Source organism: Lemur catta, chromosome 11 (genome assembly GCF_020740605.2).
Source record: "Lemur catta isolate mLemCat1 chromosome 11, mLemCat1.pri, whole genome shotgun sequence".
NCBI lineage: Eukaryota > Metazoa > Chordata > Mammalia > Primates > Lemuridae > Lemur > Lemur catta.
The window spans coordinates 10730175-10753724 of NC_059138.1; the positions used below are offsets into that span (position 1 = coordinate 10730175).

Below are 23550 nucleotides of genomic sequence, written 5' to 3' on the forward strand. Positions count from 1 at the left end.
TACATGTACATTAAGGTGTTGCAGGAGATACAATTGTTAAGGTACCTTGGAACCATATTGTAATTGGCCCTGAAGACCCTATTAATGGAAGAGTTCAGAATTCAAGCAGGGAAGCAACAAATTGATATTTTCATTTTGGAAATATAATGTTGGTATCAGTGTACAGAACAGCTTGAAGCTAAACAATTAGAGAAAAATAAACCAATTGGTATTGGATTTTGGAATATTTTCCATTAGTATCATAAAAACCCTATAATTTGAGAAATTAAAGTAGTAAGAGAAGTTCAAAAGAAAATATAGGTATCCAGCTTCCAAAGAATACCAAGTCTATTAAAAACACATAAACTATACTTTCAAAGACACAAAGATATAAATATGCACCTCTTTATTACAGATGGAGTCTATAATTTTGGAATCAAAAAAGAATAAAGGGAAAATCAGTATCATGGGAAGATTTGAGGTGCACAGGAAGAGGTAATTTTTGAACCCAGTTTTGGATCACAAGATAGAAATGGCTCAGTGGAAGAAATGGGAAGTTGAGATTACAGGAAGATAGAAAGTGGACCCTGACTCCCTAGAAATGAGAATGAGAGAGTCAAGAGCAGAGAAACATGGATAGATGGTATCACCAAGGCAGACAGTATGATCAACTGACCTGGTTTGCACAGAATTAAGAAGCAACCCAAGGCGAGACTTTCAGTGCTAAAACTGCAACTGTCCTGGGTAAATCACCCTCGCTGTCAGTGTGCTTTGAGGAGAAATTCAGAAGGTTTAAGTAAGGACAGGGATTAAGGTTTTGTAAAATCCATCTGGAAGCAGCTCTAAATCAACAGCTTCTTGAGAAGATGCCGGGGGAAATCCAAGGACAGATTTTGATGACACCCCCCCCCACACACACACCCTAGTACCCTTCTTCCTCAAACTCCACATGGTGCTTCAGCACCCTCTGCATGGTCAACAGACAAGAACAGAAATGACCAGCTTCATCAGCCTCCCCCTTACAGGACACCCCCAGCCATGCTGTACCTGGCCAGAGTGGTTGTATTTGGCTGCTGGGTGGGGAAGATGTAGCCTCCTCGAAGGTGAAGTCCAATCTTGTCTCCAGGAAGTTCCATCTCGACTGTCTGCTTCCTCCATCTCACTTTCCCTCCCTGACACATGCAGGTAAATCAGACACACTGGCATGACAGCACACTGACCTCACTGACCGGCCCTGTGCTGAGTGAGGTGCAGCTCTCTCCCTTTTCCACCTAGCTGAGTTACTGTCTAACCACGCAATCGAATAAGGGAAGGAAAAAAATTAAGAACATATTTTGTCATCAGTTGGGGTCTTGAGAGAACATTTATGCCATGCTGAGGCTATTTGATATATATTATATTAACTGATAGTTCTAAACAAGTAATCTGATTCCTGATCAAGCTTATATTGTCTATCAAGTCCCCCAATATTTGCTCCTGAGAGGCTGTTTGAGTATTTATCTTATTGCTGAATGAAGTATACAAAAGGATTTTTTTGTTTGTTTTTTGTTTAAGATTTCATCAGATTAAGAGACTAAGGCTCACTTTATCCAAGATCTCCTATGAAAATACAGAAAACTCTACAGAAACACTCCTCTGTGTGTGGATGGATGTTTCTCTCTCTGGGGAGTTAGCTTGTCTCTGCCGCTGCAGCTGTGGTGTTGGGGAGTTCAAGGAAAATCAAAGCTACTTACAGTCTCATAGTCGTACCAGACAGCATCAGGCATATATGCCGTCACTTTCTCTGCACCCTGAAATTAGAAAAAAATATTTTCCCCTCAGGGGGATAAAATGGATGTCTTAGCATTTCCTAGGGAACTTCTTAACTGTATACAGAGAGGGCAAAAATGGCCTTTCCTTTTTCTGTTATCAAACCATGGCTTTCTTCTGCCTTCCCTCTAACACAAATCATCGAAGCTGTACCTTGGCCACACAGTGAAAAATCCCAAATAGGACCACATTAGGAATAATAATAACAACGAACCATGTATCATGGCAAATATTCTAGCTTTACATGATTAGCTCATTTAATCTTTGCAACAGCTCCAAATGGTATTATTACCTCACCTTGATAGATGAGAAACCAGCACAATGACTTGCCTCAGATCACACAGGCACTAAGTGGTGGAGACAACAATCACACCCTGACCGGTCTGACTTTAGAGTGACTGCTGGGTCACTGCTTCATTCTGCCTCTATGGGGCAAGTGACGACCTGCTATGAGACTCTGACAACAAACAGGACCACTCCTAAATCTACAGTTGCCAGCAGATGCTTCTACACTGGTTGTGAACTTGGTCAAGAAAAATACTTCTGGGGGAGAGGAAGACGCAAGTATCAGATCTCCAACTTCCCCAAACCCAGCACACTCCCTTCAAGGCTGACTCAGTCGCAGATGTCAGAAATGGGCTTGGAACAGGAGGAGAGAAAGCTTAGGGTGCGCCAGAAACAGAAGCAGAGATCCCCAGCATGTCTCCGTGGGAGCACTTGCCTCATCCAGAACTGGAGTGATGAGGAGGCCTGGCCCCCATAAGAACTGCCGGTGCACGTCCCAAGTGCTGCTGTCCTCGTAGAACCTGGAGGCCAGAGAGATGTTTCACTGACCTTTGAGCCAACATTTCCTGGCATCTCTATCCCCAACTTGTCGAAATCATGAAGGCTGTCTGCCTGGAAAAACCCTAAATTATTCTGTGACACTTATTCAACCCCCACCCCGACCCCCAGACAGGTCCACTTTCCCTGGCCCATGTACCCTCCCATTCTCCCCTCAGGATGGGCAGAATTCCCATTCCAGTACCTCTGCTAGGCAGGTCCTAGGCTTTAATTCTACGTGCCATACCCCGTTTAAAAACAATAAGAAAATAACCAATACATTTCAGAACTTCAGCCAACTACCAAGAAGAAACTAGATCTAATCACAAAAAATAGCAGATAATTTAAAATTTTACTCTTTTTCTCATTTGGGATATCTGCCTTTTTAACAGAAATTCCAAGAGGTGGCAAAAACTTCCCAAAAGAGTGACTATATATTACAGAATGTGCATGGGTCATACACACAATAGAATTAACTGTATTTTGACAAGGAAAAATTCTTAAGTGCCCTGTTTTAGAGTTAAGTTAGAGATGTTCATTGGCTAGAAAATAAGAATTCTGGAATTGTAGAAATCCTTTATAATATTCTTATTTGTGTACAAATTACTGGCTCATTCCTAGAGCTTGAACACAGTCCTGGCATCACAGTGCATTACAGAAGAGACCATTGCAATCAAGCTATCAAATCCTTTAAATTAAGACTAAATAAATTGATGAAGGAGTTTAAATGATTTGTCTAAGATATAGAATTAGTTGGTAGAAGAACAAAGAAAAAACCCCAAGTCCCATGACTTTAAGTCTAGTTCTCTCCCTAAAAGGGAACAGGCTATAATACTTAAAAATATCCCTACAATATCTAGGCAGGAATAGCCTTATAAATACCAGCTGGGTATTCCAGTTAAATATAAGTATATACACATATGTATTTACATATATGAATAACTGCTTGAATTGTGTCAATTTTCAGTCTGATATTTCATGATATACTCAATGTCATCCTAGATGCATTAACAAAATTCCTTTGGGTTAGGTGAACTTACTCATGCAGAAGGGGCCTGGCCACCGTGTCCCCGCGGCTGTGAGCATGGAAGAAGAGGGTGTATAGGTAGGGCAACAGAGTATAGCGGATGTTAAGGTAGTGCCTGGAGGAATTCAACAGCAGAGAGTCAGCTCCGAAGGAGGCAGGGTCTTGGTCCTGGGAGGAAACAGGAGTTTGCGATTGTGGTTTGGCTGCAAGACAGCAGAAGCTCCTGCAGAGTTCCAGACCCCACTCATCACACACTTTCCATTCTGAGTGACCTAGGGCCTATGTCGCAAACTTTGCCTCTGAGCAGAACAGCTGGGCAAGGGGGGACCATTTCATCAAGTAAGGGGCCATTCTTGCCCTTTTGACTCATCCTGTCTCATTCACTCTTTAGGATTACTCTCTTAGGAGACTGCCATTTAATAATTTTGAAGTATTTCCATAACTTGCTTCTTATTTAAAAATGAGCAACCCAAATAAAGTAGACAGAAGTTCGATGGAAGACCTTCACAGACTCGCCATTTCCTTGACTGCAGGCTGAGGCAGTCGGGCATTTCAACGATACATACAGCCCAGGCCCTGGTTAATTGCACAGGGTGGTCCAAACTAGCACGAGTGAAGTACCAGGCAAGAGGTTGGCTCGGCAAATTTCTTGGCAAGGATACAGACAGATCCAGCCCTAATGCATGCCAAATTTATTTGGACTATATTTCCTGGGAGCCTTACCTTGTAGCCTTGGCCATTATGATTCCTGGAAAATGGGTAAAATGCACCCAACTGCATCCACCGCCTGCACAGCTCCTCAGGGGCATCCAATGCATAGCCACATATGTCAGGACCCACCTGGAAGGACACACACGGGGGGCATATGTCACATCCCCCACCTTCTTTTGCTTTGTACCAAGGACCTCCTAATTGAACTTAGCTAAAATCTCCTACTGAGAAGGCTAACAGTGTGGTCAGAATTGGGGTATATTCTGCGTCCACTCTTTACCTCTGGATGACTTTGAGTAAGTTACTTAACCCTTCTGTGCCTCAGTTTCCTCATTTTGTTAGCGAGTACTACTGAGCTATACAGGGTTCTAACAAGTGAGTAAACAAGATAACGCAAATAAAACACTTGACATACAATAGCTTTTTGATGACTAGTAACTAGTAATACTGGTGATATTATTATTAATATTTTGACCACACCATTATCAGAATTATTTTTCTATAGCCTAACTCTGATCACATCACTCACCTATTTAAAAATCTCCAGGGTCTCCTTGCTGTTCATCCATTTAGTGCTTCAAAACCTGGTTCTGACCCCCCTCTAGCATCGTTTCCCATTGCAATTCTACATGCTAATCCTTACAGACACATCAAATACACCCTTCACACTGTTTTTGCTAATGTTTATTTCTCAGTCTTAAAACAAGCTTCTCCCCTCATTAGCCTGATGAAATACACTCACTTTTCAAGGTTAAACTCAAGTGTCATCTTTTCTGTGAGGTTTCTCTTGACTCCCTGCCCTGGCTTTCTTTTTTCCTCACATCTGTTAGATAAATCCCTTCTTCACGATCTCCCATAACATATAATTCATATGCTCCTCTTTGTCCTTTTACCCTCTTCTGTCATAATTATCTATTTACATATATGTCTCCTCTTAGTAAACTGTAGACTCTTTGAGGAAAGTAGCAGGTGTTTTGTTACTATATTTATGCTTTTCTTCACTCTTACCATGCGTACCCTGCTCAGGACCTTGAACACAGTAGGAGCGCAATTAATAAATATGTTGAATGTAACTAAAAAATGCCAAAGCCTAGAGTGCTGGCAATGTTATGTTTATTCATCTGGGTGCTAGATAGACGATGTGTTCTGTTTGTGAAATTGATCAGCTGTATACTTAAGGATAGGTACGCTTTTCTGTATGCATATTATACTTTAATTAATAGAAAGAAATATTTCAGTAAATATCAAGGTTGCACTTTCCATCTTCACAAAGGAGTACAGGAAAGAATGGCATGATGTCAGAGCCATGCTGGTGTTGATGAAGCACATGCCCTCAAAACATTAAGCCCCTGGGCCATGGCAGGCGGGAAAGGAAAGCTTTATGGCATGAAAATATTCTAGAATGAGGCTTCCTGGGGATTGAGGCTCATAAGAGAGCCTGGGATGGGGACTCACCATTGGGATACCAAAAAGGTTGAACTCAAGCATGCCAGGGATGGACCACCGAAGGTCATTCCAGGTGGCTGCATTGTCTCCTAACCAATGGGCTGCAAACTTGCCAGACCCCGCAAAGGTAGAGCGGGTTACAATGAAGCTTCTTTTATTAGGGAACACAGTCTTGACAGCTCTAGAAAGGGAGAGAGATTTAGAGAGTCAATGTGTGATTTTCAGCTCGTCCCAGCCTGGGGGATACATTAACAATACCAAGGATATTAAAATTGAATACCCAGTTCTTCTAGTTCTCTCTCAGTAGGGTTAGTTGCTGTTAGGAGCACTCTACACCCCTATGTTTTGTTTTGTTTTAAGGTGTTTTATGCGTTAACTCCATAATTTCCAAGAATTTTAAAAGCAGCCTTGAAAAGGTTAGCAACTAGAGGTATACAAATTTTATAGAACAAAGGTGAAATTTAACTTTACATAGATGTATATACATTGGTCTTTTACATCATGAGACTTGAGACATACAAAAGAAATGAAATGATGAACAACCTTTCGGAACTTAAACTCTTTTTAAGAAGAAATACTTTGGTAATAATTTTGTAATAAGAAAAGATATTTTAAAATTAGATGTGTATGTATATACTTTTATAAGTAAACATAAGGATCACCTTTATTTTTAAATTAGAAGTCTATATGTGTGTATATATATTTAAACTTTTGCTGTAGAAGTTTTTTGGCAACTTTCAAAATGACTAAAATGACATACATTACAATTCACTAACGAATGAATGTGCTTTTGTTCTGATTTTTCTGTTGTTCCCACGACAGTAAGTAGAATAAATTCTCAATACTTCTTCCTCTCTATAGAATTTGAGTCCACACACAAAGGTAAACAGAGCACAGTAGAAGGATGCTGAGCCAATATCTAAAACTCCAAGCACATGGACATTTACAAGTTACTCAATCCTCCATCCTTCAGTCTAGATAGTGTGTTGGAAGGGAAAATACATGGGATTTGGACTCATGGAAAAAAGGCTTTAAATTTTGTTTTCACAATTCATTAGCTGTTTGACCTTGGGCAAGTTTCTAAACTGCTCTTTCTTTTTTTCCAATCTTTCATTCATTTATTTACTCATACATTCTATCTTTTTATACATTCTACAAATATTTATTGAATTCCTTCTTCTCTGTGTATCAGGCAATTTTTTAATTTATTCAATAATTACAACTATATTTATTTTGTAGAGTTTTTTAAAAAAATATATGTGAGTCACCCAGCACCTAGAAGATGGATAATTAGCAGATCATCGCAATAGTGGTCTTACTCGGCTGTGGCAATCGCCATGGAGTAGCCATACAGGTTGTGAACATCATACTGCTTGCCCCAGTGCTGCACTGCATCCATGCAGAGACTCTTGCAGAACAGGTACCCATCCAGGACTCCTGAAACAGAGGGATCAGTCAGTGAGAGCCTCAGATGCACATAGCCTGCCCTTTGACTATCACACAACCTGAAATAATAGCTCTCCTGGGCAGGCATTTATTGTGAATATCCTGTAAATGGCCACACGACTTCCTCACTATTAGAAGGCTATTCATTTGGGGTAGTTTCTCTGATGTATAAATAAATGGTGCTGACCCACACACATCCTCCCACCTGGGCTCTCATGTGACCAGATGCAGGCATTTGGAAGCAAGAAGATCCAGTTAGACTTGGGTTTAATCTGAATTCTTCAAACTAAGTAGTATAAGAATAGAAATACTGGATGAAAGTGTAAATTTTTTGACTCCTTCTCTCCCCTAACCATATATTATAAAGAATGATTTCCTATCACACATAATGAGTGTGGTGAACACCGTCTGGGGGATGGACACGCTTGAAGCTCTGACTCGGGTGGGGCAAGGGCAATATACATAACCTAAACATTTGTACCCCCATAATATGCTGAACTAAAAAAGAAAAAAAAATGATTTCCAATTCTGCTTTCATTCATTTATCCTTCTCTGCTTCCATCATACCACTCTGGTTCAGATCCAAATTATCTCTGGATCTTAACTACTACAATAGCTTCTTAGTGACTTATTAACTTCTAATATATCTTCTAATTCATATTAATGCCAGGTTAATATTTCCAAAACCACTTGAATGTCACACTTCTCTCTTACTAAAACATAAATAGCTTCTATCACCAAAAGAATGAAGTGGGGACTGTTTAGCCTCCCATCCAAGCCTCTCAACAATTGATTCTAACCTACCTGCCCCAATTTCCCATTTTCCCACCAGACTGAAGGCTTCATAAAATATTATAATCCTAGCAGCTTTGTTTCTTTCTCAATCAAGACACAGTTTTCCTTGAGCCTCTAGCTTCCTTCAAACTATAACCAATGCTGTGATTCCAAGGCCACACTCTGAGAGATAGTGTTGTCCAAAATTCAATCAAAGATCAGGATCACCACATTCTCTGACTTTGACCTTGAGCTCCTAGGCATGAGTTCTGGCTTCTTTTTATCCTACAGTTCATGCTTGTTATTGACATTGTGTATATCACCAGATTTAACCCTCACCTAAAGACTAAGTCTGGTTATCTGGTCTCTCTCAGGTAAGCCCTGGCTGGGTGGGGGGTGAGGGGGGCGGTTACACACCTGAGAGTGACAGAAACTAACCACTAGCCTTTAGCTTGTACACCGTATCCTCTCTGGACCTTCTCCTAGAAGTATTAATAGCTAGGACTATAGGTAGAAGGACTAGATTGCCCCTTTTGAATTTATGCCTCTTTTAGGAAAGCATAGAGTGTTTTGATTTTCTTTCCCAGTTTTCTGTATATATTGCCCACATTTTCCTCTTCCTGTGCACACTTATGTGCAAACCTCTTGCCAGGTCATTCAGATCTATCCTTATGAATTTAAAATATCACATATGCATTGCCATTTAAATCAGGCTGACCATCAAACTTACTGGGAGTGAATGGGGGATAATTTAAGTTGCTTGTGGAACATCCTGAGACTGAACCATCAACAAAGTTGGAGACTTCATTCATATCCTACAAGACAAAGAGCAAAAACAATTAAGAAAGTAACGTTTCCTTACATTGTACTGATGGTATCTTTTTTTTTTTTTTTGAGGAATCAGAGAAATTATTCCAGATATTTATTTTTTAAAGGGGGTACTCATGTATATGGAATGAAATAGATGTTCCTGTCTTGTCTACCCATTGAAGGCTTCATGGCAAAGGTTCTTAAAATCCCTGTAAAATTATATATGTCTATAATCACTAGAAATGAATAATTTCCAAACAAACTAGGTAAAACTTTCAATTTATATTATACCATATATATCAACTTATACATTTCTTTTTAACTTAACCTTTTTAAAAAAATTTATTTCATTGAAGTTAAGGGGTACAAATGGTTTTTTTGTTACATGGATAAATTGTATAGTGCTTTTAGTGTACCCATCACCCAAGTAATGTACATTGTACCCAATACATAACTATGACCATACACATACATATATATGTGTGTGTGTGTATATAAGCATATACATACTGGGTAAGAGAAAGAAGAGAGAGAGTGAACGTGCCAACAACTGTGAAAATGAAAGGCCTGGAAAGATGCAAACCAAAATATTGATACCAGATGTCTCTGGTTGCTACCATTTTAGAGGATTTTTGCTCTCATCTTTTTAACTCTCTACATTGTTTAAATTTTCTACTCTTTTTTTACAAATAGAAAAATGTTCAACTCTAGAGTTCTATAAATTTCGCTACCCATAAGTTGGTTTGTTTTCATTTGACATCATGTGAGACATTTCTTCTTACCGCGACCACAGTTTTTTCATGCACCTAGGTACTTTGGCTCTCATTCATTTGTCCAATATGTTCAAATGAAAGCGGCTTGAACTGGCAATTGAAAAATTTTTGTACTTTGCGACAATGTAAGGAGTATATTACTATTTTGACTTCAGCTCATTCATTTGTAAAAGGAGAGCTGGACAAAGGAAAAAAATTGTGAGTTTCCTTCTAGCTCTGATATTCTGATTTTGATTCTAAGCTGTATGTCTTGGTAAGATTATTTGAATAGCAAGATAAGGAATACCAAGAATGATTGCCATACTTGCTTTCTCTCCTCCTCTTCTTTCTATGCTCCATGACGCAAAGATAGAGATACAGATACAGATATAAATATACACTATCTAAACATTTGTCACCTAATAACCAAGGTGTAAAGAACTCACTATCCAGATTCCATCAAACTCCACTTGATTGTAGAAAAGCTCAAATTCCTTTGCCCACCAAACAGCACAGTTGGGATTGGTGTAATCAGGAAACACAGTTTTTCCAGGCCAGACCTGTGGGATAAAAAGAAAAACACTGATAAGAGCAAATTAAATGAATATAAAATAAAATAAAGCACTTTGGAAAGAAATTCCTAATGTGGTCACAGCCCCTGAGGTTCCCAGGAATTGTCCTTTTTATTTATTTATTTTTTTATTGAGACAGAGTCTCGCTCTGTTGCCTGGGCTAGAGTGCTGTGGCATCAGCCTAGCTCACAGCAACCTCAAACTCCTGGGCTTAAGGAATCCTTCTGCCTCAGCCTCCCGAGTAGCTGGGACTACAGGCATGCACCACCGTGCCTGGCTAATTTTTTTTTTCCTATATATATTTTTAGCTGTCCAAATTATTTATTTCTATTTTTAGTAGAGACAGGGTCTCGCTCTTGCTCAGGCTGGTCTCGAACTCCTGACCTTGAGTGATCCTCCGGCCTCGGTCTCCCAGAGTGCTAGGATTACAGGCGTGAGCCACCGTGCCCAGCCTGGAACTGTCCTTTTTAGTGAGGAAAGTAAAACACTCAGAGTACTTAGTATAAACGTCAGGGGTAATCAAATAGCTACTTGAGGAAAAATTTATTTTAAAAAATAGTTAAATTCATAATGAATTTAGGCATGGATAAAGGCATTGTCTAGCTTGCTAGTCTTCAGCTCTGAATCACTTTCCCTATCACTCTTTTTATTCTCAATTCTCAGCACAGTAAATGGGGACAAGTACTGTGGAATTTCAATTAGTCCATTACGAGCATGGACCCTAACATCATTTACTTTTCTCTCTGCCTTTCCTACCCAATTTACCAAAGACACTATACTCTGGAATGGTCATCAGAGGTATTGGAAGTGAACCAGCAGACGATGTTCTCATGTAAAACAAAGACTGAAGGTTTGAGAAAGAAGTGGTCGACCTTGTCAAATACGGCAGAGAAACTGAGTAGGAAGAGGCATGAAACAGTTCCACTGGATTTACCAACGGGGAAGTAACTGACAACACAGCAGTGTCAGGAAAGTGATGGGGAAGAAAGGAGGCAGCAGTCAGCTGAGGAGTGAACGGGAGGTGAGGAAGTGGACACTCCGTGTGTGAACCATTGGTTAAAGGCCCTTGGCTATGAAAGGAATCTGAGAGCTAGGATGGAGGGGAGGTATTGGAGCATGAAAGGGCAGTGGAAAGTTTGTCCCCAGCATATTTAAAGCATCTGAAAATGTGTGACACAACAATTACACACACACACACACACATACACACACACACACACACACACCCCACTCCACAGCGCCTCCACTGGCCCCCAGCTTCCCCATTATGTTACCTCCCCAATGAGAGGAGTCACTCCATCTGAACTATTCACCCATATCTTCATGTCTGAACCCCTGTCGTAGGGGCCATAGGGATTACTTGGGGAAGAGTTGTTGGAGATGGCTGGATCCTAAAAAGGGAAAAACACAGTGAAGAAACTAGCTTTAAGCTAGAAGCACTGCTTCTAGAGGAACTGGGGGACAAAAGTGGGGAAGGTGGGTGTTATGATAAAGAAGAACAAATACCTGACTTGGGGGAGGAAGGGGGCAGCACATACCACAATGATGACAAACTTCTGTCCATTATTGTGTAATTCCTTAACAAACTCAGGGAAGCCTTTAAAATCCACTGGATCATAAGTGAAGTCCTTTCTCTCATCCATATAATCAATATCAGCATGCTGAACATCCTGAAAGAATTCACAAAGCCCACAATTTAGTGCCTAGGAATTTCCATGTTAAAATGAATCAGTCAAATTTTCATTGTTAACTTTCAAAAAAAAAACCCAAACAAACAAACAAAAAAAAAACAGCTCTGTGCTAGGCTGTAAATATTAATCAGTCCTTGGCATCTGAGTACTTCTTTTCCAATGATGATTTCAAAAACCAGTGATCTACTGTTTCCCTAAGGCCTGGCCTGATCCTAGCAAACAAGTTAACTGCATCATCCTATCCTTGTTGCCTGGCACTCGGGCATTAAAACCAGTCAAACAAACAAACAAACAAACAATAACAATTATGACAAATCACTAAGATTATCAAAGACATAGCCACCTATGAAATTACCTAAATTTCAGCCTATCCACAAGATAAAAGGGGGAAAGACAGCCCCTCCCCACCTCTCCCTCATTTTACTATCCTACACTTCATTTTGTTACTTCTCTTCTGCTTCAAGTCTTTGGCATTTACTCTTTCCTTACTTTACCTGTATGAAAATTGTGGAGCCCAGAATGAAATTTCTCTTGCTCTAAGACTTAAGTGTTTGCCTCTAAGGGAATGGGATGAGGGAGAGAAGTTTATTCCAAAGACTTTGGGGCTTTTCCATTTGCATCTCTTATGAAACTCTGCTCCCCATTAGAGCACCCAATATAACAGGCACATTGAAATTTAGCCATGCAGAGTGCAAAAATATTTTATTGCATGTGTGTGCTAAATTCTTTTGTCCACTTGAACTTGGTGGAATTCGACACCTATACTGAAGTCAGTTAACAATACATGTTAGTAATACATGTCTATATGTAAGGAGAATGGCATAAAAAGAGACATCCATAAGGACGTTAGAAATCTGGGTTTGAAAATCATTTCCTCTGATTTTCTAGTATTAAATGAGGTTTCTAATCTTAAATGGGGCTCTAATATTAAACAGGGGTTGTTAAGATAACTAAAGAAGGCATCTAGCATAGTGTCTGCCACAGGAGTTCACCACTTGGTGTCATTATCTCAGAGGTTGTGCTTCTTATTCTTCACCTCAATTCTGCCTCTAACATTCCTCCTGTCACTCCTCCCCCAACCCACATCCACAGGAATAAGGCCACTAAGTGCTGGATAATAAGAATGAACTTCTTCATCCACTCTGTCTGCTTCCCCCACCTCCTCAGTGCTCCTAGGCTTTTTGAATCTTAATTATGTTAAGTACTTTCTTTTACACTCATATTTATGAACTTTCTTTCCTCTAAATTCCAAAATATCTACTGAAGCTCTGCTTCAATTGCAAAGTGACCACATCATATAGAAAGGCAAACTCTGTTTATTGCCAATTGAATAGCAATCAAAATACCAATGCAAAAACACATGGACCTAAAATTTATATAATTTTTAAAATCCATTTAATCACATAGTATCAGTTCTGTCACTAACTAGCTATGTGCTTTCGGTCAAGTTATTCCCCCTAAACACATCAGATGATTATCTATGAAAAAAGGATGCTAACCTAGATGGCTCAAGGTTGTGTACAAGTAGTATAATGTTTTTGTCCTAAATCCTTGAGGTCTAGGATTACTCCACTTCCTCAATTCCCTCTTAAAACAGTATATTAATTGGAGAGGGAAAGGGAGATCACAGATCTGCATTATTTATTACCTGACACTAAACCTAAGAATCAAGCTTATATCAGAATCTTAGAAAAATTTCTAAAAATATGGTATCATTTTTATGGTCAGTCCCTGCCATGATGCTTTTGAGTCAAAACAATCCAACCAAGAAAATGTATAAAGTGAGAAAATCTATACTGAGGGGCATTAAAATGCTACAATCCACGCTAGAGAGAGAAATGCCTTGAGAACTCAAATAAAAACACATTATGTAAAATTCAGTCAGTATAATAAGCCCCCAAAACTTTACTAATAAAATATGTGATAATAAAAATAGAGACAAAAACAGAGTGCCTCCTAACCCTTAATGGTGGTCTCCAAGTACTATTTTCTGCTAAAAAGCAGTAGGATTCCTTGACAAAATTGTTGGTCCAACACAGAAAGTCTAGTATTATGAATACATAAAAATCATTTCATTACAAAATTTAAAAAAAATCAGAGAGAGAAAATATAAACAGTTGTTCTTATTCCTCAAGGGAATTTCTTTATTTTGGAGAATTTTTGAGGCCTTGCTTACTTACATAAGGGAGTTGGGCTGCACGGTTTCTCTCCACGACCTCCCTCATGCTGTCTAGGGTTCCATACTCGTAACGGCTGAGATGAAAGCCAAGGGCCCAGTATGAGGGTAGGGCTGGCCGCCCAATGAGCTGAAAGAAATATGTCAAGTGAAAGTTAACAAATATTCTATTTTTAATAAAAATTTTTCTAAGCACTGGTTTGGGAATACAAAACATGCTCCATTTTCCAACATGCTGATCCATCATTGTTAGAATGTTCATATCTATTTTTCCTGCCTTTTTATAAATTATTGAGGGTAGAGCCATGTTTAGGTGTCTTTATAATCTCTCACCTTTTTATAGCATAAAAATGCTATAAAGCAAGTTGCCATTGCATACATGAAATCTGTTCTTTAATGTCTCAAATTTGTCACAGCAGATTTTCACAGGTCACACTTGCATATTAAATTAACTTTTCTTAAATACTTGCTATTTAGGATTTCTTCAGTCATAGTCATGATACCGTAAGTTTACCTCTAGATATTCTTGAACAACTTGCTCTGGAGTGTCTCCCAGGAACACATAGAAGTCAAGAATGCCCCCAGTGGTACGGTATGTGATGGCTGGGGCCGGCTGGAGGGCAACCTCTTGAAAGATTAAAAATGAAGAAAATAAAAATTAGAGCTTAGAGCTTATTCTAGAGAGTAACTACTAAGTTTTATACAAGAGGATTACTAACCATCTGAACATTAATAATGTGAGCCTAATGCCTTACATTTTGTATAAAGAGACAAACTCTGATGATCAAAGTCCACCATTGTGGTGCATGGGAGCCAAAGCATTTGTTCCAGGACAGACTTTAACAATAGAGACTGGAGTGTCTTAGCTCCCTGTGCCAGGACCCAGGCTCTGAGGAAAAGTAGCCAGGTTCATGAAGAGGTCCAGAATCAGCCACTGTGGCATAAAAATTATTTTGGGCTGAAGGCATTTAAGTTACTGAAATCTCTGATCTGCCTAAAAGCAGAGCCTCGATTTGAGAGGCTTAAAAAAGAACTAAAAAAAAAAAAAAACTCAATTGTCATAAATCCATGCCAAGAAGCACCTCTAATCTGAGAAGACAAGCATAATTTTCAGATAGACATTGTCACAGGACTATCAAATTTCCCATCTGTTCTCCTAACGGTCCATTTATTTTTCAAAAAAGTCAATTGTTCCTCCAGAAGTGTCTTTTTCCCCTTTCCTTTTACATATTAAGATGGCACATAAGCCAAGTTCTAACCACCCCTTTGAGTTACTCATCACTGAGCAACCCTGTGTGTATGAGCATTGCATGTATAAATAATCTCTGTCTTTCTCTTGCTAATCTTTTTGTCACTTTAATTTGCAGGTCCCCAAGAATTAAACCTATTAGTAAGAGGTTAGAGGAAACGTTTTCCTCCCTGACATTCACAACCACACAACATGCTGTTCCCACCCCATACCCCATTATTATTGTGAGAATATAACCCAACTAGACACAATGAGGTGCTACCCTCAGTGATTCTCACATCAAGCAAAAGCCAAATTTAAAAAAATGTCAGAGATTATATCATAAATTCAAAATCCCTTTAAGCTCCAATCACCATTCTTAGAATTGCTTTATAATCTTGGTTTGTATCTAGGGTTGAAAGGCCTCAAGAGCTATTAAAATGTACACTCTGGTCATAGGAACAAATCACACAGAGTATCTAGAACCTTGTGGCCTTTCCCATTAAGTCTGACTTGGTTTGTTTTCTGGTTCCTTTCACCTACCTGAAACTGTACAGTCCTTGTATTATCTTAGCTTTAAGATATTAGGTATCTTAAATACCTTAGAAACCTCTAAGATTTTACTAGATATCTGAAAATTAGGTATCCTAGAATCATCTTAGACCATGTAGAGTGCTTCTCAAACATCTGGTGGTGAAGAATCAGATCTTTATTTTTTAAATTTGCAATTTTAACTGATACTTTTATAAAATAGCATGAAAATGAGTCACTAGAAAAAGATTCATGCGTGCATGTAGATGTTAGAGCAATGCTTACTGTCAGTTCTATACTTATATCTCCACAGACCTGAAACAGTTTGTGAACCATCCATGGACCACACTTTTGAGTAGCACTGGTTTAATCCAGGGATCAGTGTCCTATGCCCACCATCAATCCTGGAAGACTCTGATACATCTCCTTTTCCCCTATGACAATTCATTGTCCCTAGGATCTACTAAATAAAGGCTAAGGAAGGAGAAGAACAAAGTGGTGGAAACTGTCTCAGAGTAGATTATAGGGAATGGCTAGCTATCTTAACTTTATAATAGAAAATATTCTAACAGAGGCCACTAGATTCAGGAAAATCATAAGCTAGGAGAAAATCCCCTATTCATGGTTACTATGGAACAACAGGCAATGAAGTAGGGGTGGAACAATTAGAGAATATATAAGGCCCTCTCTAAGCTATGGTTCAGTCATTCTTAAAGGGATCCATTTCTTTTATCCTAGGGCTCTAAGAAAAAGATTGAAAATCATTCTTGTGCTTGTTTTTTCCTGAATATTCCTTTAGTCTTTTACCCATAGCATTGCTGTTCATCAGAAACACCCCAAAGGACAATCCACTAGCATCCTCAAGGCATAGGAAGAATGTCTGCGTGCCATACAAGTTAGTTCCATCCTGCAGAAAGATAATTAAAAACCAAAATTTACAACCAAGTCATCAAAACACCATATCACTAAATTGGCTTAGGTAATCCATCTTATCATGTGGGTAATTGACAAGGAATTCTTTTTTTTTTTTAACATGGTTTGAGATATTTGATTTTTTACTTCAAAAATTTTTTAAAAATTTTAATGGACCCACAATAATTGTACATATTTATGGGGTACAGTGTGATGTTTTGATACATGTATACATTGTGAGATGATCAAATTGAGGTGATTAGCATATCCATCAATTTAAACATTCATCATTTCTTTGTAGTAAGAACATTCAAAATCCTCTCCTCTAGCTATTCTGAAATATTCAATACATTATTGTTAGCTATAGTAACCCTATTGTGCAATAGAACACCACAACTTATTCCTAATTGTGACTTTGTACCCATTAGGAAGGGTTTTGTGTGCAAATAATGAATAAATTTTCTACCCATAAATTCTGGTTTCCAGAAGCAGAAGCTTTTTCAACGAAAACCACATCAATCTTAAAAGGCTCTGGGATTCGTTTGCTTCTAGATCATTGCTAGGCTGGAAAAATAAAACTTGTTCTACTAAGAATCACAAGTTAGAATTGAGTATTTGCCAAAGTGGCAGTTATATACTGCCATTTCGGGCCAAGATTATTCAGCTCTCATCTCCAACATCCACAACTACCTATCAGAACAGTGAAACCACTTCAAAACAGTCTAGCATAATTAGGCCATTATGTTCTTCTAAAATGCTAATAAACCAAAACAAGAAATAATGAAATCAAATTAAAAGATATTATTTGAGGCTCATTGCCATACAAATTACTAATTCCTTGTTATATCCTCCCTTCTAAGACATTTTACTACAAACAAAATTTTATTTTATATATCACTAGCCATGAATGTTTGCCATTAGTTATTACATAAAAGCCGCCTGGTACCATTATCCAAATGGCATGACCATTTTATGTCCATAATTCACTTCTGTATTTATATAATTTTCATGATTCACACATCTATCAGTGAAGGTTTAACACTGAGATACAATCTAACATCCATAATATCACATGTTTTGCAAACAGCAATGTAGGAGAAGATGTATTTTTAATCACCCTTGAGTGACCTTACATAAAAAATAAATCAATAATTTAGAAGTTCTGAGTCTCTAAAGCAGATTTTCAAATGTACATATAGAAATGGTTACAAGGAGATTTTTTAAAGAAACATATTCTATGTTCACATCCTATTGTAACAGGGAATTAACAGTCAATAAATACACAGATAAATTTTAAAAGATAAGGTATATATTTGGTTGGTATTAACTGAACTAGTGTTTTCTTAAAAGATGAGTCAGCTATGACCATTCATCTAATAGGAATATGGTGGTTGTGGTATTGGTCAGAAGGTGGGAGGATGGGAATTTTGAAACCATAATTTGAAAAAGTTTCCCTCTCACAGAGACCTGCAGTCACCTGACATAGCCTCATCTGCAAGAGATCCATCAAGTCAATATGAATCAGACAACTAGATGAAGCTCTAGTCCAAGCCAGTCCTCTAGACTCCAGAACAGGAGTTCTCAACCTGTATTGCACCCCAGACCAATTAAAACAGAATTCCTAGGGATGGAAGCAGACATTCCTATTTTTTTTAATTTCCCCAGATAATTCCAATGTGTAGTCACATTTGAGAATCATTGCTCTACAACAGTGTTTCTCAAAATTCGGTGTACACACCAATTACATGGGCATTTTAGTTAAATGCAGATTTTCATCAACAGATGGAAGAAGGGACTGAAGGATCACCCCTGTCACACGGTGGTTCCCATGCTGCACACTTTGAATAGCAAGGATTTCAGGCTCCTTAATTAAACAGTTGTCACCAGCCATTCCTAGATAAGCTGTTCTGACGCAACAGCTTTTCTGATAGGCATATAGAGAGAGCATGAGCTTTAAGACAGACTAGGGATTAGATTCTTTTTCTGTTATAAATTATTTTAACTTGGGATATTAATTTGGCTTCTCTGGCCTCAGTTTTGCCTATTAAATGAAAAAATTATTCTTATTATTTCTGGGTTCTTTTGCTAAATAGGAATAATATATCAAATGGTTGCTTCATTATTATTATTATTACTATAATCTCCTTTCATCCAACTATTAGTTCTGCTTAATCAGGAAAGCCCCTGAACCATAGACTATTGCTAAGCCCAGAAACCAGTGTACCTTCAAGCTTTAGCAGTCAAAACAAACAAAAGCAAATATAAAAGAAAACAATAATAACAATAAAACTCTGTCTATTCTTTCACTATTCCAATAATACTTTACACACAAAAAAGATTCATACATTGTTTTGGCTAGGACTTTATCCTGTTTTGCTGGCAAACCTGGCAAGTTGGTGATTTTTAAAGGTTAACCTAAAACTATGGAGATTATAATCAACTGTTGCTCAGAGTGCAGGTATTAATAACATTTTCTCTACAACTGGTTAGTTTAGAGGGATATTATAAAGTAGTTTGCATTTATTGAGCACTTTCTAACTGGCAGATGTTTCCCTATATACTTTGCATGTATCAAATCACTTAATCCTCACAACAACCCTATAAAATATTATCTTCATTGTATAGATGAGAAATTGAAGACACAGAGAGGTAAGTAACTTGCCCAGGAACATCTAACTGGTAAGTAGTACAGCCAGAACTCAGACCCACGCATTTTCACCCTAGTACCTTACTCTGAAACATAACGTTACACTACTAGATATGACCTTCAAGAATGCGGCTATGACCCTCAGTGGAAAGTGGCCCATCCTGAAAGCTTACCCCATTGGGGGTTGTGTCCCTGTTAAATATGGGCCAGGTCTTCCAATTCATATCATGCCGGTACTGTTGGTGCACATGTTCTCCCAGGCCATACACGTTAGCACTAGGCAGTCGGATGGAGAGCTGCAGGAACTGATCAGCAAACAGGAGGGGCCCGATGCTTGAGTCAAACCTTGACACAGGTGGAAAGTACAAGGACAGGTGAGCGAGTGGGGTGGAGAGAACATACTTGCTTAGAAAAGTGTTGTTTATATGTCAATGACTCAATAGTCCCTATTTAATCAGTCCCAGTTGCCCTCCTATGACATTTTTCCATAGACACCAAGAGATCAGGACTCCTTGAAATGTTCCACAGGTACCACATGGTACATTTCTTACATTTGCCCGCCCTCCCCAGACACCCTATCACATGACCAGAACACCACACTTATACTATAATAGAGGTTCAGTATATATTCACTGGTGGGCAGGTGGTTAGACAGATGAAGAAAAGAAAGGAAAAAATAAAGAGAAAAAAATGATTGCATGAACAGAAGGAAGGAAGAAAGACACAAAAAATTACACACTTTAGGAGGTAGAGAGTCTGGTCACCAATAGTGCGCTCACAACCTTCTGGAATATTGTTGAAATGAACCCTTCCCCAGGCTTACAGACCTCCCTTCTCCATAACCTCCCCACCCCGATCCCCAGATAGGCTTCCCCAACTCACAAAACACGATTGTTGCTTCTTCTGGTCACTTTGATGCTAAATGGCTGTTTGGAGACGTCAACTCCGTAGGTCAAAGAAGTAGCAGCATTTCCACTGAAGGGCTGCACGTGTTCATGGGGCACTTCATACCTGTCCATGGTTTGGTCAGTAAACTGCACAGAGAGTTAAACAGAAAGAAAGCCAAAGTGAAAACTTTTCTGTTTTCCAAAAATATAAGTGTCCCAACTAACATTGGTGCTTCCCAGTATCTGTGCTTGCGGTGCTGGAATCAGGCACTGATCACACTGGCACTATGTCTACGGTGGATGTACCCATCATGTTACCAAATTCAAATGTTTTGACATTTGAGCATAAGTTAGTCTTTAGTTGGAGATATATCCTGCACATGTGCGGAGATCGATTAGCCCTAGAAAATTCAAAGCTGTAACAATTGTTTTTTCCCCCATCTTACTATATTTTACATGGGATCTAAGGCAAATAAATGAAAGCCAAAGCTCACCAGTAAACTCTGAAATATATTAATATACTTAGGAAATTATCACACTAAAGAAAGGCTACAAAAGCCTTCAATATATAGGTGATAAATCACAATGACAGAAGAGAAAAATACCCCCACTAGAAAAATTTTCTATTTTGTAGTAACTGTAGCAATCAGGTAGGGAACAAGAGCCTCTTAAAAATATTTAAAAAAAATAAACAAACTACAACCTTAAAGTGGAATCGGTTAGATGTCTGATATTCTGCAGTGAGAAGGACATTGTTGACATCACTTCCAAACAAGGAAGAAGAAGGCAGACTTCTCAACTGGGCTGTGAATCCTAACATGTAGGAGGAAAAAAGTTGTCATAGCCAGCTCTGTAAATTCACAAATAATAGCCATGTAAAAATTAAGCTTCACTTCAAAGGGGCTGATGAAAAGCCTTTATTTCTCAATAGAAGGGAAGAGAGAGATATATACCCCATCATACACACATAGTATCTAGGGCAGGTCTTGAAGCTAGGTGCTTATCTAAACATATATGCCTCCCTTCCACAAAATCTCATTGAAAAATCTCCCTGAAAAGGCCTTACTCTCATTCCACCAGCCTATGGGTCACTCTATGCTAATAAGATACCCTTTACACTCTCAGCCCCAATTTGTATATACACATTATTCCTACTCAGTTATTCCCATATTACATTACAGGTGATCATAGACATTAATGCCATCTCCCTAATTAAATAGTAAACCAGGTGAGAGTTGAGACCTTATGAGAAGAACCCATCAGACCAAGAATATCTGAAAGGGTAAAAAGTCTCTTACTTTATACTGATCCTCCCCAAAGTAGTCACTTTCTGTTATCCCCCAGAATGTTCATTATTATGCTCTGCATTTTAGGGTAGGAGGAAGAATAGGGGATGTGCAGTCCATGAGCACTGACATTGGCTAGGTACCTTTCATAACATATTTGAATAAAATTGGAATTGTTTCCATTCCATGATAATTACATAAAGTTGAGTTGGAAGTAGTCAGATTACTGATTCCAAATACCCCACTTTAAATGTGATAAAATTGAGGACCAAAAAGTTTATGATGCTTGCACAAGTTTAGAAAGGTACATAAAGGTGAAGCCAGAAATAGAACATGGTCTCTGAACTTCCAAGGCAGAGAGCAATTGAGTGATATTTTCTTGATGCCCAAATAGGTTCAGCTGGATGAGTGGCTCACACCCGTAATCCCAGCAACTCCAGAGGTTGAGACAGGAGGATCGCTAGAGGCCAGGAGTTTGAGATGAGCCTGGGCAACATAGCAAGATCTTGTCTCTAAAAATATAAGAAAAATTAGCTGGGCACAGTGGTGTGCATCTGTAGTCCCAGCTACTCAGGAGGCTGAGGCAGGAGGATTGCTCCAGCCCAGGAGTTCAAGGCTGCAGTGAGCTATGGTTGTACCACTGCACACCAGCAACATAGCAAGATCTCATCTCTAAAAAAAAAAAGATTCTAGCAGTGCACAATACACTTTCTGCCACATGTGTAGTGTGGCACCCCAGAGCAGTACTCTGCAAGCTGCCACAGCTCTCCCCTGTGGAACACAGAGCCCACCTCCAGAGGGTCTGGAACTCCTGCCTTGTGGCAAAGTCTGGCTTACCTGCATTTGTGCTCACAGCGTCACCCTCCATTTGGTAGCCGTGGTTCTTGGAATAGTAGCACCAGGGTATACTTATAGCTCCCTGAGGTTTCCAGCAGCAGCTGCGCTGGTCACATGTGGCCTGAAACAAGAACTTAGTCAAAGTAACTCCATTTAGTTGTAGAACACTATCATTTACAAAGCACAAAACAGCTAATTTGTGATTGTGGCATTAATAACCTCACTTTACAAAAAAAAAAAAAAAAAGACATTTAGAGAAATTGTGCTATATCCCAGGCAATGGCAAAGCTTCGACTCACAGCCATTTTTCCTGGCCAGTGTCGTTCCTATGTAACAGTGCAGGAAGCATGACTCATTCCATAGCTTTCATCACAATAAAACTCATAAATATATTTAAATATTCTAAACCATAATATACTTATATCACCAGTAATACAAAATTACAAAGGGAGCTTCATTTATATTGGCTTTGACCTTAAAATAAAAAAAGACTTGCAATCAACTTTATTCAGAAGTTTTCAAATCAAACTAATTTGGCTTTGACTTTTAACTATATGTATTACATATACAGGTGTGTATTACAAATATATGATGCATGTGACGTGTACACAGTCTCTCAATTGCTCCAGTGGCAGAAAATAATCTTTCCTTGACTCCAAAATAGGTTGTAATTCTTAAGGAAGATGCCTGCCTTGTACCACAATTAATGGCTGAATCAAGTGAAAACTAAAATTAATATAATTCCTTTCTCACACCAACTAATTTGAGAGAAGCAACGAGGTTAAATACAAAAAAGTGTAAAGAAATCTCTTAAGTACAGGCTCGACCTAGTGACTTGCAACTAATAGAAACCGGACAAAGCAATGGGATGTCGATTCCAAGATTAGATCAGAAAGATTGTGATTCTGTCTTGCTTGGTCTCTTTCATTTTCTCTGTTAGAGTCCTTGCTCTGGGAGAAGCAAGTTGTCTTATCGTGGAAGGGCCCACATGGCAAGGAACTGAGGCAAGTGTCTTCAGCTAGGCACCAGCAAGGAACTGAGGTTCTCAGTCCAACAACACCTGAGGAGATGAATTCTGCCGACAGTCACACAAGTGAGCTTAACAAGGATCACCCCCTACAGTCCCAGCAGACAGCTTGAGTGCAGCCTTCTGACAGACTCAGAGCCAGAGGCACCCAGCTAAGCCAAGGTCAGATTTCTGACTATA

At 38.9% G+C, this 23550-nt stretch overlaps 1 protein-coding gene across 2 annotated transcripts in view; it reads right to left on the bottom strand.

Moving 5' to 3' along the window:
• The window catches only part of MGAM (maltase-glucoamylase), an 82645-nt gene that overhangs the window by 30902 nt on the left and 28193 nt on the right, over nt 1-23550 (bottom strand). For both annotated transcript variants that reach the window (XM_045564106.1, XM_045564107.1), the window contains 18 exons: nt 22344-22464; nt 20924-21033; nt 20216-20367; nt 19507-19678; nt 16582-16681; nt 14530-14642; nt 14020-14145; nt 11687-11818; nt 11423-11539; nt 10023-10136; nt 8745-8829; nt 7114-7231; nt 5804-5975; nt 4361-4477; nt 3651-3805; nt 2510-2594; nt 1713-1769; nt 1027-1151 (listed from right to left, as the gene is read on the bottom strand). In XM_045564106.1, coding sequence (XP_045420062.1) covers nt 1027-1151; nt 1713-1769; nt 2510-2594; nt 3651-3805; nt 4361-4477; nt 5804-5975; nt 7114-7231; nt 8745-8829; nt 10023-10136; nt 11423-11539; nt 11687-11818; nt 14020-14145; nt 14530-14642; nt 16582-16681; nt 19507-19678; nt 20216-20367; nt 20924-21033; nt 22344-22464 — 2171 coding nt within the window. The remainder of the gene's footprint in view (nt 1-1026; nt 1152-1712; nt 1770-2509; nt 2595-3650; nt 3806-4360; nt 4478-5803; nt 5976-7113; nt 7232-8744; nt 8830-10022; nt 10137-11422; nt 11540-11686; nt 11819-14019; nt 14146-14529; nt 14643-16581; nt 16682-19506; nt 19679-20215; nt 20368-20923; nt 21034-22343; nt 22465-23550) is intronic.